The sequence below is a fragment of the Antechinus flavipes genome, chromosome 2 (genome assembly GCF_016432865.1).
Source record: "Antechinus flavipes isolate AdamAnt ecotype Samford, QLD, Australia chromosome 2, AdamAnt_v2, whole genome shotgun sequence".
In the NCBI taxonomy this organism is placed as follows: domain Eukaryota; kingdom Metazoa; phylum Chordata; class Mammalia; order Dasyuromorphia; family Dasyuridae; genus Antechinus; species Antechinus flavipes.
In genome coordinates, this window is record NC_067399.1 from 81,496,013 (window position 1) to 81,512,936 (window position 16,924).

A 16,924-nucleotide genomic window follows, 5' to 3' on the forward strand; every position below is an offset into this window, starting at 1 on the left:
TATGGAGCCAAAATTCCAGAGAACACTTTGGAAGAAAGGGTAGATTGTTTTCTTAGAAGAGAAGGGGAATGGGAATAAATGAAATAGAGTGGGAGGGAGATAAGTAGGAGATGTGGAGGGAAATATGCAGTAGTCATAATTGAAAATGTTTTGTAGCAAGTTTCTCTGAAAAAGGCCCCATTTTTTCAAATATATAGAGAACTGAATCAAATTTATAAAAATAAGGGCCATTTCTCAAGTAATAAATGGTCAAAGAATACAAACAGGTAGTTTTTAGACAAAGTAATCAAAGCTATCTATAGTCACAAGAAAAGGATGGGATAGAGAAGGGAAATACCTGAGTTCAAGGGAAACTAACCTAGCAGCTTATTGCAATTATCCATGTATTAGGTGATAAATATCTATTCTAGGATAGTGACTGTATGCCATGGAGAGAAGGGAACATTCGTAAGTGAAGATAGGAACATTACTTAGAAACAGATGGGATATGTAAAAGCAAATTCAAGTGAGGAGTCAAGGGTGACACATGAGTGATTAAGAAAATGGGAGTGCTTTTATCAGTAAAAAGGACTTTGGGAAAAAGGGAGAGATTTGGAATAGGATATAAGGTGTCTTTTGTTTGAAAATGATGAGTATGAAAAATGTATGAGATATCTGGTAGGACAATTTATATAATAACAACAATATTTTAAAGACAACTTTGAAAATTGTGATAATTTTGATGAACATAATGGCTAACCATAATTCCAGAGGATCCATAATAAAACATGCTACTCACTTCTTAAGAAAAGGTACAGATACAAATGTATACTATTTGAATTTATCTAATGAAGGGAATTAGTTTTGTTTGATTTATCTGTACTTGCTACAAGTGATTAGCTTTTTTCCCCCAATGGGGATAAATAGAAGGGAGAAGAATAGATTTTTGTTTGTAAATAAATAATCATAATTTTCTTCCTGTTAACTATGCCAACTTCCGTTCTTCCCCCTTTATATTATCCTAACATTTATAATATTATTATGAGATTAAATGCAATATGGCTAGTGGATACAAAATTGGATGCTCTTGGAGTCAAAAAGAGTTGGGTTTAAGTCCCATCTTTGAATCCACACTAACTATATAATCCTGGGCACCTCATCTAACTTGTGTTTTCCACTAACTCTTTTTATGTTTTAGTATTGTCACTTTCCTCAGTTAAATGTAAAACTGTTTTTAACATTTTTTTAAATTTTAAGTTCCAGATTTTTTCCCTTCCTCCCTTGTACCCCTTCATTGAGAAATGCCCATGTGAAGTTATGCAAAACATTTCCATAAAAGTTGTGTTGCAAAGAAAACATAAGTTCCCCCCCCCCCCAAAAAAAAAAAAAAACCCTCAAGGAAAAAAATGTGCTTCAGTCTATATTCAGACACAATCAGTTCTTTCTCTGGATATGGATAGCATTTTTCATTACGGATCCTTTATAATACTCTTAGATCATTGTAATGATGAGAATAAAAAAGTTATTTACATCTGATAATTTCACAACTTTACTATTACTATGTACACATTACATTTCAGATGAGTTCATGGAGGACAGATTTTTCTAATTAGCATCCTGCTTATCATTTCTTTTAGAACAATAATATTCCTTCATAATCACATACCACAGTTTTTATTCAGCCATTCCCCAAATGATGGGACATATCCCTTTTAATCCTTTGCCTCAAGAAAAAAACTTCTATAAATATTTTTATACATATAGGTTCTTTTCATCTTTAAAAATATCTTTTGGAATTGCCTAGAAATAGTTTTGTTAAATCAAAAGATATGCATGATTTTATAACCTTTTTGGATAATCATATTTTTGATCATTTATCAATTGGGTAATGACTCTTTTTTTATGAATTTAACTCAGTTCTCTATACATTTAAGAAATCAGATCTTCATCAAAGAAACTTTATTCAAAATTCTTTCCATAATTACTACTGTTAACTGTATATCCCCTTGTTTATTCTATTCTCTTTTTCCTTTCACTCTGTCCCTCTTCAAAAGTGTTTTGCTTTCTCCCCTCTTCATATCCCTTCCCCTCCTACTTTCCTACATGTTAAAATAATTTCTATACCCATATTGAGTGTGTATGTAATTTCCTCTTTGAACCAATTCTGATGAGAGTAAGTAAGGTTCACTTATACTTCCTCCCTTCCCCCCTTCTACTCCAATGTAAAAGCTGTTTTTTTGCCTCTTTTATGGCAGAAAGTTTACACCATTCCACCTCTCCCTTTCCCTTTCTACCAGGACATTCCTTTCTCACCCCTCGATTTTATTTTCTTTTGTAGATATTATCCCTTCATATTCAATTCACATTTGTGCCCTCTGTTTATATATACTACTTCTAACTGCCTTAATAATGAGAAAGTTTTTGAGTTACAAGTATCATCTTCTCATGTAGGAATGTAACAGATAAAGCCTTGTTTAAGTCCTTTATGATTTCTTTTTCTTGATTACCTTTTTAATGCTTCTCCTGAGTTGTGTATTTATAAATCAAACCATCTATTCATCTCTAGTCTTTTCTTCATGAATATTTGAAAGTTACTTATTTCATTGAATATCTTTTCCCTCAGGGATTATACTCAATTTACTTGGATCAGTGATTCTTGGTTTAATCCTACTTCCATTGCTCTCTTGAATTAATCATATTTCAAGCCCTCCAGTCCTTCAACATAGAAGTTGCTAATTATTGTGTTATCCTAGCACTGGCTTCATTATACTTGAATTGTTTCCTTCTGGATACTTGCAATATTTTCTCCTTGACCTGGGAGTTATGTTATTTGACTTTAATATTCCTAGGCATTTTTATCTTGGAATCTCTTTCAGGAGATGATTAGTGGATTCTTTCAATTTCTGTTTTACCCTCTAGTTTTAAAACATCAGGACAGTTTTCCTTGATAATTTTTAAAAATGTGATGTCCAGCTTCTTTTTTTCCATCATGGCTTTCAGGAAGATCAATAATTTTTAAGTTCTCTCTCCTGGATCTATTTTCCAGGTCAGTTGTTTTTCCAGTGAGCTATTGTACTTTTTTTCTATTTTTCCTTCTTTTAGTTTTGTTATAGTATATCTTGATTTCTCATAAAGTCATTAGCTTCCATTTGCTCAATTCTAATTTTTAAGGAGTTATCCTCAGTGAGCTTTTTGCACCTCCTTTCCCATCTGGCCATTTTTGCTTTTTAAGGCATTCTTCTCCTCATTAGCTTTTTTGTACTTCCTTTTTCATCACTCAATTCTCTTTCCAATTTTTCTTCTACCTCTCTTACTTGATTTTCAAAATCTTTTTTGAATTCTTCTATGACCCAAGATCAATTCTTATTTTTCTTGAAGGCTTTGGATGTAGGAGCTTTGACTTTGTTATCATCTTGTGAGTGTGTGTTTCGATATTAGTAGCTTTTTATGGTCAGGATATTTTTCTGTTGCTTGATCATTTTCCCAGTTTATTATTTTGGCTTTTTAATTTTTGTTAAAGTAGGACTCTGTTTCTAGAGTAGAAGGTGTAATGAGCTAAGCTATAGGACTTTTGTGCTACAGTTTTCAGAGATCCTTCTAGGGACCTGTATGGTGAACCAACACTGCTACCCTGATCTGAATGTGGGAAAAGCAATAGAGTTTTGTGACAGTGCCAGCAAAGAAGTCCCCTGCAATCTCCCTCTGACCTACTGTCCTGAACCAACCCCATCTGTGGGCTGATATATTCAGAACCTGCCACTGCTGCTGTCAATGAGATTGATTCAATGGCTCCCAAAGACTGACCCTATGTTCTGGGGTTCCCCTCATTCCCTAATATGCCAAATCTTCCCTGCTGAGTTGTCCTTGGCCTCTGTGGCCTGAGGTCTTGAGATTCCCACCACTGCCCCCAATATAGAGGCCCTATGACCTGTTTCTGCTTTCTTGGGACCCAGGCTATATGGCCTAGCTTACGCTGTGATTGTGCCCCAGACCCACCCTGGTGCAGCAGACCCTTCCTACCAACCTTCCCACCTCTTTTGGCTGCAAAGTTGTTCTACATTGTCTTTTTCTGGGTTCTGACACTTTAAATTTATTTAGAGTCATTATTTAAAGCATTTGGGGAGAATTCTAATGAATCCCTACCTTCATTTTGTCATCTTGGCTCCACCTTCCCCAACCAACTCTCTTAAAAATAAATTTGCAGACCCAGCTGCTGATTTATATTAGTAAAAGTTTCCTTCTTAGGATTTTCCTATCTCAGTGAAATCACTTTTATTGTCCAGTATACAGACAATAAAATGACAAATTGACATTTTCCTCTTAAAACATTATAGTTCATTTCTATCTATTCTCTCCTTGGTTTTCTCCATCAGATTCTTTAACTTTTCTAGACCAGTATTTCTTAAACTTTTTCAACTCACAACCCCTTTTCACTTGAGAAATTTTTACACAACCCTAGATATATACATATTTAAAATAAGTATATAAATCAAATGTTTACTGATAATAAATCATAAAGAAATTTATTTTAAAACACTTCTTTGGTATAGATATAATTTTACCATTTGTTAAAGAAGAAAACATTTATAAATTGAGATGGATGTGCTTGTTTATTTTTTCATAAAGAATTAAATCTTATTCTCCAAGTCATTATTAATCAGAGAAATGCAAATTAATACAACTCTGAGATACTACTACACACCTGTCAGATTGGCTAGAATGACAGGGAAAGATAATGTAGAATGTTGGAGAGGGATGTGTGAAAACTGGGACACTGATACATTGTTAGTGGAATTATGAATACATCCAGCCATTCTGGAGAGCAATTTGGAACTATGCTCAAAAAGCTATCAAATTGTGCATACTCTTTGACTCAGCAGTGTTACTATTGGGCTTATATCCCAAAGAGATTTTTAAAAAAGGTAAAGGGACCTGTATATGCAAGAATGTTCATGGAAGCCCTCTTTGTAGTGGCCAGTAATTGGAAACTGAGTGGATGCCCATCAATTGGAGAATGGCTGAACAAATTGTGGCATATGAATATTATGGAATATTATTGTTCTGTAAGAAATGACCAGCAGGATGATTTCAGAAAGGCCTGGAGAGACTTACATGAACTGCTGCTGAGTGAAATGAGCAGGACCAGAAGATCATTATTTACTTCAACAACAATATTATATGATGATCAATTCTGATGGACGTGGCCCACTTCAATAATGAGGTGACCCAAATCAGTTCCAATAGAGCAGTAATGAACTGAACTAGCTACACCCAGGGAAAGAACTCTGGGAGATGACTATGAACCACTACATAGAATTCCCAATCCCTCTATTTTTTCCGCCTGCATTTTTGATTTCCGTCACAGGATAATTGTACACTATTTCAAAGTCCAACTTCTTTTTATATACAGCAAAATAACTGTTTGGACATTGTGTGTGTGTGTGTGTGTGTGTGTGTGTGTGTGTGTGTGTGTATTTTATTTAACTTATACTTTAACATATTTAATATGTATTGGTCAACTTGCCATCTGGGGGAAGGGTGTGGGGAAGGAGGAAAAAAGTTGGAACAAAAGAATTTACAACTGTCAATGCTGAAAAATTACCTATGCATATATAATAAAAATTTTTTTTTAAAGAATTAAATCTTAGATGGCAGAGAATAGAAAGGTCTTTGAACTCTTCCTGGCTTCCCACAAATCAACACCAGATCAAGCCTCTGAACAGGTTTTGAAGTGACAGAGAGATTTGCAGGCCAGTGCAGGTGCAGCCCAGCCCAGCGCAGTGCGGTGCAGGAAGACTCAAGACAGAAAGGGTTCTACCGGTTAAGGGAATCTAGTGGGAGGCTCTTAGCCAAAACACAGCATCATTGGCTACTCTGCCCTGGTTCAGAAGCCAGTGGATCAGCAAATTAGCTGTGAGACTTCCAAAGCAACTACAGAAGGCAAATAGTGAACCCCTGATTCCTAGCACACCGGCCCTAGAATAGCATGAAGCCATTGTTGTCTAGAGAGGAACCTTGAGAAAAATCTCCCTTTTGCTCTAAGAGCAGACCTCAACTTTTAAAAATGAGCAAAAAAGCAAAAAAGAGCTCTATAGAACTTTATAAGTTTTATAGAACAGACCTCAAACCCTGAGGACACTAAAAGAAAAACATCTCCAGATGCATCGTCAAAGGGTGATATAAGTTGGTCTCCATCTTACAAGACTTTTTTGGAAGAATTAAAAAAGAGAAGGAAAATGGGAAAACTAAATGAGAGCTCTAGAAAGGAAACAAATTTTCTGAAGAAAATCACTCCTTAAATAATTTTTTGGCAAAATGGAAAAAGAAACCAACTCATTGAAAAACAGTTTCTGAAGTGGAAAAAAAATCCATCGAACAGAACAACTCATTTAAAAGTTCAATTGGCCAAATGCAAAAGGAGATTTTTTAAAAAGCTAACTGAAGCAAATAATTCACTAAAAAATTAGAATTGAACAAATGGAAGCAAATTACTCAATGAGACATCAAGAATCAAACAAAAATCAAAAAAAAAAAAAAAAAAAGAAAAGAAAAGAAAAGAAAAAAATAGAAGAAAATATAAAATACCTCATCAGAAAAACAACTGCCCTGGAAAATAGATCCAGAAGAGAAAGTCTTAAAGATTATTGGACTACCTGAAAACTACAATGAAAAAAAGAGCCCTAGACAACATCTTTCAAGAAATTGTCAAGGAAAACCAGACCTAGCAGCTTCCATTTAAAAGGATTAAAGTGCTTGGAATATGATATTCTGTAGACTGCAGCGAAGAATCAGCTATCCAGCAAAATTAAGCTTTATCTTTCAGGGGGAAAGATGAACATTCAATGAAAAAGGGGATTTTAATTTATTTTTGATGAAAAAACTAGAGCTGAACAAGAATTAAATCTTGGCAAAATATTTGAGAAACAAAGCTGCAGCAAAATTACAGGATGCAACTTGGGCAAAGCCCTACCAGAAACACCTTAGATTCATTACATGTTAGATTTTGAGTTAATTTTTGGTCGTTGCACATTCAGAATTGTTGCCAAAGTTTTTGCAACCTCTATGTTGACCCTATATGGGGTCATGACCTAGAGTTTAATAAGCTTTGATTTAGATGGTTATAATAGATTAGTTACTTCACACTCAATTTCTCTTCAATTCCCTTTTCCATAGCTGCCAAAAGGCACTTCTCCTAATGATCATGGTACCTCTCTCTGAACAGTTCTGTGACCCTTTATTGATATAATGTTTTCCATTTAATTATGTTTTACATGATAAAAGTTATTTATTTTTATTCATTACCCAAGCTTTATTGCTTTCTTAAATTCAAAATAATGAGTTCTTAGACAGTCTAAATGCTGATTTATTAGATCCAGCTTTTCAATTTATTTTTAACATTATTCCTTTTCATGTATTCTCTTATGGTTTAGCTAAATCAATTCAATCTTGGTATTTCCTTTTCTGCTTTTGTATATTTGTCCTCGCTGAGCCAACCCTAGAGAAATCTTTTTAAAATACTTATTCTTTCAAGAACTAATGGCACCTTCTAATGCTATAAATGAAGCCTATCTTAATTCCTTTGGCTGAAAGCAGGCCCCTAAATTTTCTGGATATCATCTTTGCTTACTCCCTTTCTAATTTGTGCTGAACATAACTATTTTATTTTGTTCCATTATAACATCTTTGATATTAAAAGAGAATGCCATTTTTAAATTTTTGTATTATCCCTAATTTATAATATGGTGACTCTAGCACATAGGAGTTGACAAATAAAGTTGTTCAATAGAATTGGATTTGAATTGAATTGTTTAATTGAATTGAATTTGTACCCTGCATATAACTTCATTGGGGCAGTCTTTCTACATTCATATGGATTAGGTTTTAGAAAATCAATTTATAAAACAATTTTATTCTGAACTGATGTCATCGTATTCTGTTGACTCTGTCATCACATTCTGTGCTGTTGCTATGTTCACTCTTTATGCTTCTTTATTACTATGTGATTTTGCCCTACTTGTAAAGAATTTCTTAAACATAGTTAATCAAATATGGTGGCATAGGAAAGGAGTCTAATATAGTTTCAGTTTCTTTAAGACTATCAGTATGGGAAAATGCTTAAGGTAGGTCCATGTTTATATTAGTTTTCCATTTAATTATGTTTTACATGATAAAAGACATTTATTTTTATTCATAACCCAAGCTTTATTGCTTTCTTAAATTCAAAATAATGAGCTCTTAGACAGTCTAAATGCTGATTTTTACCTTCATCTCCAAAGATACTGTTGAAAAATGTAAATATCACACACATCATAAACAGTGATCTATTAAAGTCTTTATGTGCTTGTATTAATTTTCTGCAAAGTGTATTAGAAGCTAATGTTTTTAGTTATTATATAGTCTAACTTTCCTTTAAAGAATATTTAATTCCAATTTGACAACTTGGTTTGTTTTCCATATGCTTCAGTTATCTCCTTGGGTTCATACCTAAAGGATGAAATCTTTACAAACTAAATTAAGTGCAAGTATTATAGAGACAGCATCTTGGTCTCTGGCAATTCTGCTTATTTATTTAACTAAGTGTCCTATTAAAACTACATCATCTTGTGCAGCCCAAAATTATTTCTTCTCTTCCCTATAGTCTATATAATGACATTATCTTAAGGGACTTATCAAGATTTCACCCTATTCCCTATATTTTTCCTCATGTTCACAATTTTTTTCCTTTAGCTGCTGTTTTTCAGCCAGGGAATCCAGGAAAGACATTAATCAAGAACAAGTTGCTTCTGGTCTCCGTCAACATGAAGCTGTCCTTGATCCTCAGGACAATAGATTATTTATTTCTTGTAAAGTTACCAGCAGGTCTCTAAAAAAAAGACTCAAGTCTTCTCGTAAGGAAAAAAATGGTAATTTAGAAAAGTCTTGTGTAGCTGACTTACCTCCTCCTACAGGTAGAGGTTTATTTAGCAGTCAAAAACATTTTGCATCAGCTTTCCATCCGAAAACTGAATCCAGACGTTTTCAAAAAAGAGAAGCTTCTTTGGGAATAAAAAGAGTTTTAAATTATTTTCAACCAACAACTATTACTACTATTGATGAAAAAAGTGAAAATTTTATTCCTGTTCCAGTAAAGACAACTCTCTCTATACCTCTAAAAAGTAGTGAAATTTTACTTTCTTCTATCGCTCAACTAGATGGAATTACTTCTGAAGATGAACTTAGAGCACTGACTCAATTCCACCCAATTGATGAAATAACCCCTCATTTGGATCACAGTGAAATTTTGCCTAAAATTTATCAAGATGAAGCTAGTACAAGCCACCCTCAGATTTTAACTGAAACTGAAACCAGTACCAGTCAGAAAAATCCTACCAAACCTAGCCATCGAGGTGTAGTTAACCGGAATCACCCTAAGAGCACAGCTAGCATCATCTTCACCATGGTTGGGTTGTATTCTTTTTTTGGGAAACATAAAGAGACCAATGGCATTTCTCAAAAAGAAGAGTCATTTGAGGAACCTCAAGATAACATCAAATTAAATACTCAAGATAAAATTCAAGATTCATTAGACTCAAGTGGCAATCGGGGGGGAAATGCACTTCATTCCTCTCAAGCTACAAAGAACAAAGGTCACCATTCAAGTGTGATTAATAAATTCATATCCAAAAGTACACTGTCCTCTTTGTTCAAGAAAAAGGAAAAGAGAAGTGGCAACTTGAAAAATCAAAGTACTTCAGTATCCCATGGTGATGATGAAGTAAATCCAACATCTTCTAGGAACAGGTTACCACAAAGCTTCACTCGCCTTCCAAGAGGGGAAACTCATCTCAGTCTGCATATGCTGGGTGACTTGATTATATTTAACCAATTTCTCCACCAGGCAAATTTTAGATAGGTTCAAGGAATTCATATTTAACTTCCCTCTACAATTAATCCACAAATAATTTAAGCACAGGCAGGTTTGACTACACTCTCAGAATAAGGACCTATTCATTCAGTCAGTCTAAAGCAGGGTCAAAAGCCATATTATTTCCTTTAGATCATTTCTAGAGTCAATTTAGAAACTATTCATCCCAAAAGTTTTTTGAATCAATTGTATTATTCCTTTTCTAAAGATAAAATCTTTAAATTGGTCTAGGTAAAAGAACAATTCTGTTTGATTCTATATCCCTTAATTCTTTTTTCCTTTACATTTTGCCCACTGGGGTAGTAGTATTGGTGGTAGTGATGATGGAGTGGCAGTTAAATTTATGAGTAAATTTAGAGGCAACTAAGTGGTGCATTAGATAGAGCACTGGATCTGGAATCAGAAAGGTCTAGGTTCAAATGTAAGCTAGGATATTTTCTATCTGTGTGGCTGTGGGCAAATCGCTTAAGTTGTTTGCCTCAGTTTATGTAAAATGGGGATAATAGCACATAGTTGGTTTGAGGATCAAATGAGATGAAAATTGTAAAGCACTTGGCACGATGTAAGCTCATAGTGAGTGTTACATAAATGTTATCTATTATTAGCATGAAACGTATATCTATATTTAATTCACCTACTACTCATTTTCTTTCATATCATTTAGTAGTAATTGATGCCTACTCAATTCTGTAAATTCCCATCAAGCATTTATTAATGGCTTCCTAGGTGCCAGATACCATGTTGACAATACAAAAGCAAAACTGAAAAGGTACCTGCCATGAAGGAGTTTTTATTTTAGTGCCATTTTTAATGTCACACTGTCTTTTTATCAAGAAGATTTTCTAAAACAAGTATCTCAAGTGAACAAAAGTAACCCAATCCACTTTATATGCTATAGACAATTTAAGAAAACAGATCCATTTTTAACAAACTAGTGTTTTAAAGTGGTGTACATAGATATGATTACCTTGGTTTTGGATAATCTGGAAAAGCATTCCTCTTAGTTAACTCTCTTCCTACTTTCTTAGGATGATATACTGGAAAGGAAGTCGTACTTGTATGCACCAAGTCTTTGCACAGAACTGTGCAGTCAGTTTCAGTGGGTAAAGAATACTCTCCAATAATTTTTTAAGAACTAGAAATTATATAGAATCACGCCATTTGCAATCAATAAAAAAAATTAGAACTATTCCCTCAATCACATTCCATGAATGAAAAAAAAATATGCATTAGCAGCTATGAAGATACAGATTTACTTAAATTTTAGCTTTTACTAATGGAAGACAATAGATATTATTTGATACTACTTATCAGATTATAAGAGTGGGTCAAGATATTACTCCCATTTATTTCCATGTTCATTTTTCTCTATTTAGCATATTATGCAATTAAATAGACCGTGATGATTTTTTTTTCCAGTCTGCTTTATATGGAACAATAGAACAATTCAAAAGCCAAGGTCACTATGACCAGAAATACTTGTTCAGCACCAGTGTTAGAAAATAATTGGAAGAGATTTTGAATAGGCTATTTGCCTTATTAAATGAGTTTTATTTGTGTGTGCTTGTGTGTGCCTGGTGGTAATAATCACCATTTTGCCTCTGTGAACAATTCCTTTCCTTTAGCCAAATGGCATCAGTTTCATATCTGTTTAATTGTTCTAAGCAAGCTTTCAAACTCTGCCCCAAGTTCTGCTCTCTTTTCATTCTATGCCATCTCATTTGGTAGTCTCATCAGCTTCTATCCCTAGAATGTTACCTCTAATCCACAACTATTTTCTGAGTTGATCATCATCAACTGTCAATGATCCCATTAAGGAAAACACCTTTCTGTGAAGAAGTGATTCCCTAGTCCCCTCCTGCCTCTCCACTCAAAAATAAATAAATAAATAAATCAAGAACAACATATAGACAAATTTGAATGCTGTGAGAAAGAGGCAAAATATGTATGTAAATGTGCTATTTTAATGTTAGTAAATCATTAAGCCCAAGAGAAAACAGATGGCTCCATCTCTGTTTGCTGTTAGAAAAACCATATGGGAATGTTTCTTTCTCTTAGAGCAACATTTTGGTATGTACTTACAAGTATGGGGGATTCTAAATTTTTTTTGGACTTATCTGGATAGACTTTAATTTTGTATTTACATTGAGAAAATTAGAGACATAGAGAATGTTGGACTTGGATTCAAAGGACTTAAGGCCAAACCCTTGGTCTGGCAATTACTAGCTTTAAGAGTCTGGGTAAATTATTACTTTGCTAGAAAATGGGGAGAATATTTTTGTCCTCACCAACCCCAGGGTTATTGTGAAGAAAGGAATTTATAAATGGTTTGAATGCTACAGAAATAAGAGCTGTTGTTATTGAAGGCTAGTGTGGTTGGTATAACTTAAATGCACGAAAGTGAGCATTGGACACAGAGTAGGCACTTAAAAAATGCTTACTGAATTGAATTGAATTTCACATAGCACATTCCTCTTAGATAATTGTCCTTCCCCCCCTTTTTTAGGATTCATACTAGAAAATATCCTTAGTTCTCAATTGAACTCTGACATTAATTCATGTTAATTAAGCTCATGAGCATCACTTACCTTCTTGGACCTCAAATTTCCTTACCTGTTGAATGGAAATAGTAATATTTCATGCTTCCCATCTCATAAGGTGGCTTAGAGGAAAGAGTTTTATCAACTTTAAAGTGTTATAAAGATTAGTTATTTTAAACAAACCATGGTCATTTTGTTCATTCTAAAGGGAGAAAAGAAATGGAAGAAAGAAGGAAGGAAAGAGTGGTACAGAGTTTGACTAAATATTGCCCCAGGATATCACAGTGATCTTGGCTCCTTTGTTCCCTACTATACTTTGTGCACAAACCTGAGAAGATTATAAGCAGTAAACACAAAGTCATGATTTTTATAGAGTGCTATGATAAAAAGTTGTGGCGTTTTTGACACCTCAAATATTATTGAAAGAAAAAAATGTCATGTGCTTGATTTTATTACAATTGAATATTGATATTTATCATGGTGCATTTGAGGTCTAACTTTTGATCCAATAAACATTTGTTAAGTATCTAATGTGTGTTAAGTAAGCTGTAGGATTTCAAAGAAAGAAATTTAACAATCTGCCCCTTCATGAAAAATGACATAGTTGTTAGTTACACTGAAGAATGTATACTCTGTAATGTGAGGAGCCACGTATAGTATCCATAATACTTTTAAGTGTTTTAAGTTTGAAGCCTTGCTATTAGAACAGGCAAAGGAGAATCACTGTGATTTATTATAGCAACAAAAAGGGTGAGATATGGAATCCAGCAACCAAAGTAGTTTGGTTAACATGAATATAAGGCCATTTTAGAAATAGCTATCCATTTATACTTGAAGGTTTTTCTGAAGTAGTTCAGATGTATCCAAAAGAAGGGACAAATGTAGCTTAACTGTTGAAAGAGAAATGAAGAAAAGGTCACAGAGCACAAATAACATATGTCCTTTGAGGAAGCTTTGAAGAAACAGCTAAAGCCAGAGTTGTGAGCAAAATCTAGCTGACTGCTGCATCACTGAGAGCTTTTTATTGTGCTAGTATGTCCCTAATTACTGATAAGACCTTTTTCGCTTCACTATAGCTTGACTTTTTCTTAATATTTGACGCTATGATCACCTCCTCTGGGATCTTATTTTTTCCTCCCTTGGTCTTTGTGCCATGATTCTTCTGACCTGTCTGGCTGCTCCTCAGATTCCTTTGCTGAATCTTCATTCAGCCCACAATCACTATCTGACTATCCTCCAGGACTCTGTCCCAAGCCCTGATCTTTTCACTCTATGCCATTTCATTTGTTGGTCTCATAAATTCTTAGAATTTTATCTCTAAACCACATCTATTTTTTGAGTTGATAATCATCAACTACCAATAACCCCATTCCATCCTATCTTTTTAAGCAGATATATCCCCACCTATTATCCTTTTCTTATTCTTCAATGTTTCAATTTAAAATAGGTGCTTCTCTTCTTAATTTTCTAAAGTTTATCTTCTGATCTCATCATTCAACTGAAATTGCTTTCCATAAAGCTATCAGTGGTCTGTTAAATATTAAATCTTTTTTAGTCCTTATCCTTGGCTTTTCTATAGCCTTAGACACTGCTCATTATCCTCTTCTCTCTAGGTTTTTATGACACTGCTTTCTCCATTTTGTCCACTTGTCTGACTGTTTCTCTTACTTTGCTGAATCTCCATCCAGTTTACATATTTTAACCCTGGCTATTGCCTAGAGCTTTGTTATGTGCTTTTTCTTCTCCCCCTTTTTTCTCTTCTTCTCTCTTTTTCTTTCATATCTTCTGCTCTCTTCTTCCCTCTTCTCTTCATTCTTTTATATTTCTTCTTCTATTATATTTTTTCACTTGATGATCTGATCAGCTCACATGGATTTAATTGTCATCTTTATATTGATGATTTTCAAATCTATCTAGGCCTAATCTCTTTGCTAATTATCAGTCTTACAGCTTTAAATGCTATTGGATATTTTAAAGTGAATGTCTTGTAGACATCTTAAAATCAGCATGTCACAAAGCAAACTCATTATTTTTCCCTCCAAATCCACTACTTTTCTATAACTACCATTTTGTTGTAAAAGGTACCTCTGTGGTCCATTTCCCAGGCTCTCACCTTAGGAATCATTCTTTTCTCCTGCCTTATTTTCTCTGCGCATGTCTAATCTGTTACTAAGGCTTGGCAATTGTATCTTCATAACATCTCTTGTGTAGGCTAGCCTCATATATAGTCTTTTAATTAAAGAACAAAGATATGAGCACCAATACTGATATTATAAAAGGACAATATCATTGATTATATTGGCATTGTTTATGCCATATGTTCTACATGACAAATATACATGTATAGATTAAACCAGATTAGATCTGTTTGAAATGGGAACCAGATTAATCTCATTTGAAATAGATTGAACTATATTGAAATGTATTTGGATCAGTTTGAACTGGAGGGAACTTATTTGAACCAGATTAAACTGATTTAGATCATTTTGGATTGAATTAAACCAGATTGAAATTAGACTGGAATAAAGCAGATTAGATTGAATTGAATTGGATTAAACTAGATTGAGCCAGATTGGACTGGACTGGATAGGATTAGATTAGATTGACTCTGATGGTACTGTATTGGATCAGACTGAATGGAATTAGAATGGATTGAATTGGACCATACTGACTAGGTTAACCCTAACTGGACTAGATTGGACCAGTTTTGTCCAGATTGGATCAGACTAGATAAAACTGGACCAGATTAGATAACGCTAGACTAGATTATAGACACTGGGCTAGACTATAATAGACTGGACTAGACTGGATTGGCCTAACATGGACCAGGTTGGAGTAAACTGAGCCAGAATAAGCTGGACCTAACAGCATTAAACTATATTCTACTGTATTGGACTAGCTCTAAGTGTACTGGATGAGTTTGGACTGGATTAGATTGTATTAAATTCTTACTGGTTTGGATTGTTAAATACACATATATGTGGGTATTATAAAACAGATGTCTTATATAGTAACATTTATGATCATATATACAACATATCCATATAATGTAATATATATTTAACATATGATATATAACAGCCTGAATACTGCACATTTCCCATGTGTAATAACTGACATATAAAACATGTGCAATGTATCATTTATTGCACATTGTAATATGTTATATTTAATACATGGATTTTATACACACACACATATGTAAACAATATATTTGACAAGTTGGTTCACCTGAGAGTCCCCTTGAAACAGAAACTTTAGAAGGATTTCTTGTCATAAGCCCCAGCCAGTGTATCAGTGTCAACACTGACAATCCATGCCTATACCTATATATATGCATGTGTGATATATATAATATATATACTATGTACACACAAATATATTTAAAGTATATAGCCCATTTTAACCTAAGTAATATTTATTAATCTATAAAACATATAGCCTGAGTAATATATAAACAATTAACAACAGATGCACTGCACATGGGCAATATAGGTATACTTAATATATAAACAATATATGTGAACATATGGCTCACTTGGGAGCCCTTTTAAAATGCCAGCTTTAGAAGTTCTTTATATTGAACTTCAGTTCTACAGCTTTCCAATCAGAGGGTCAGAATGTATGGGTGAGGTGTGAGTACCAGTGCTGATATATATCTATAGCTATATCATCCACATACCTGTATCCATGTCGGTATCTACATGAAGAATGTGCTTATATGATGCAAAACTTCATAAATGGCATTTGTTAGGTTTATACAGCACATATATTTATCACATATAATGCATTATCTAGAATTAAATTAAATATTATTAACATAGATGGTGTGTCCTATAAAAGTATAGTATCCTTTATTACATGTGAGCAACATACATATTATACATGAGTGATATATAAACAATACATAAGAAATTATTGCCATGGGAGCCTTCTTAAAATGGAGATTTTAGAAGGATTTCTTTACTACACATCCCAACACTCTAGTCACAGGAATAGACAGAACTGAGAGTACTGACAAAGGATAAATACCAATGCTGACATCTATGTCTATACCTGCTGTGAAAATCATCTCTCTTCATTGGGCTTCATGCCTAGCTTTCTGCAGCTTTGTTTTTCTTTTGCCTCCACTGCTTTCCACTGGTTTTGTGAGAAGATATTGTTCAATCTACTCATTCTGTCATCCTCCTTTCTAATTAATCTTCTTCCATTCTATGATAGGTTAGATGATCCCATTCACATTCATAGTCACTGTCATTAACTATGTCTTTCCCTTCAGTTTCTTGTCTTACACTTTTATCTCTCTCTGCTCCATGACATCTCTTACAAAGAAGAGGAGGTTGGTGCTTCTTGTAGTCTACTTTTCCATCCTGGTCCCTTTCCCCTTCTTCTCAGTCACACTTCCAATTACAGTTTCTTTTGTAATTTTCTTTTAATTCCTTTTAAATTCCTCTTCACAATCTGTCTTCTAATGTTAGAGTTTATCTTATAATTAATCTGA

General features: G+C 33.9%; 1 protein-coding gene across 10 annotated transcripts in view; it reads left to right on the forward strand.

Annotated features, from left to right (window-relative positions):
- Nucleotides 1-16,924, forward strand: part of RMDN2 (regulator of microtubule dynamics 2) — a 77,854-nt gene that overhangs the window by 25,876 nt on the left and 35,054 nt on the right. For 4 of the 10 annotated variants that reach the window (XM_051975118.1, XM_051975121.1, XM_051975119.1 and 1 more), the window contains exons 1-2: nt 5,459-8,099; nt 8,707-9,759. The exons of the other annotated variants lie outside the window; for them this stretch is intronic. In XM_051975118.1, coding sequence (XP_051831078.1) covers nt 8,083-8,099; nt 8,707-9,759 — 1,070 coding nt within the window. In that variant the 5' untranslated portion in view covers nt 5,459-8,082. Of the gene's footprint in view, nt 1-5,458; nt 8,100-8,706; nt 9,760-16,924 lie in introns of those variants that run through there. 10 annotated transcript variants of the gene reach the window in all.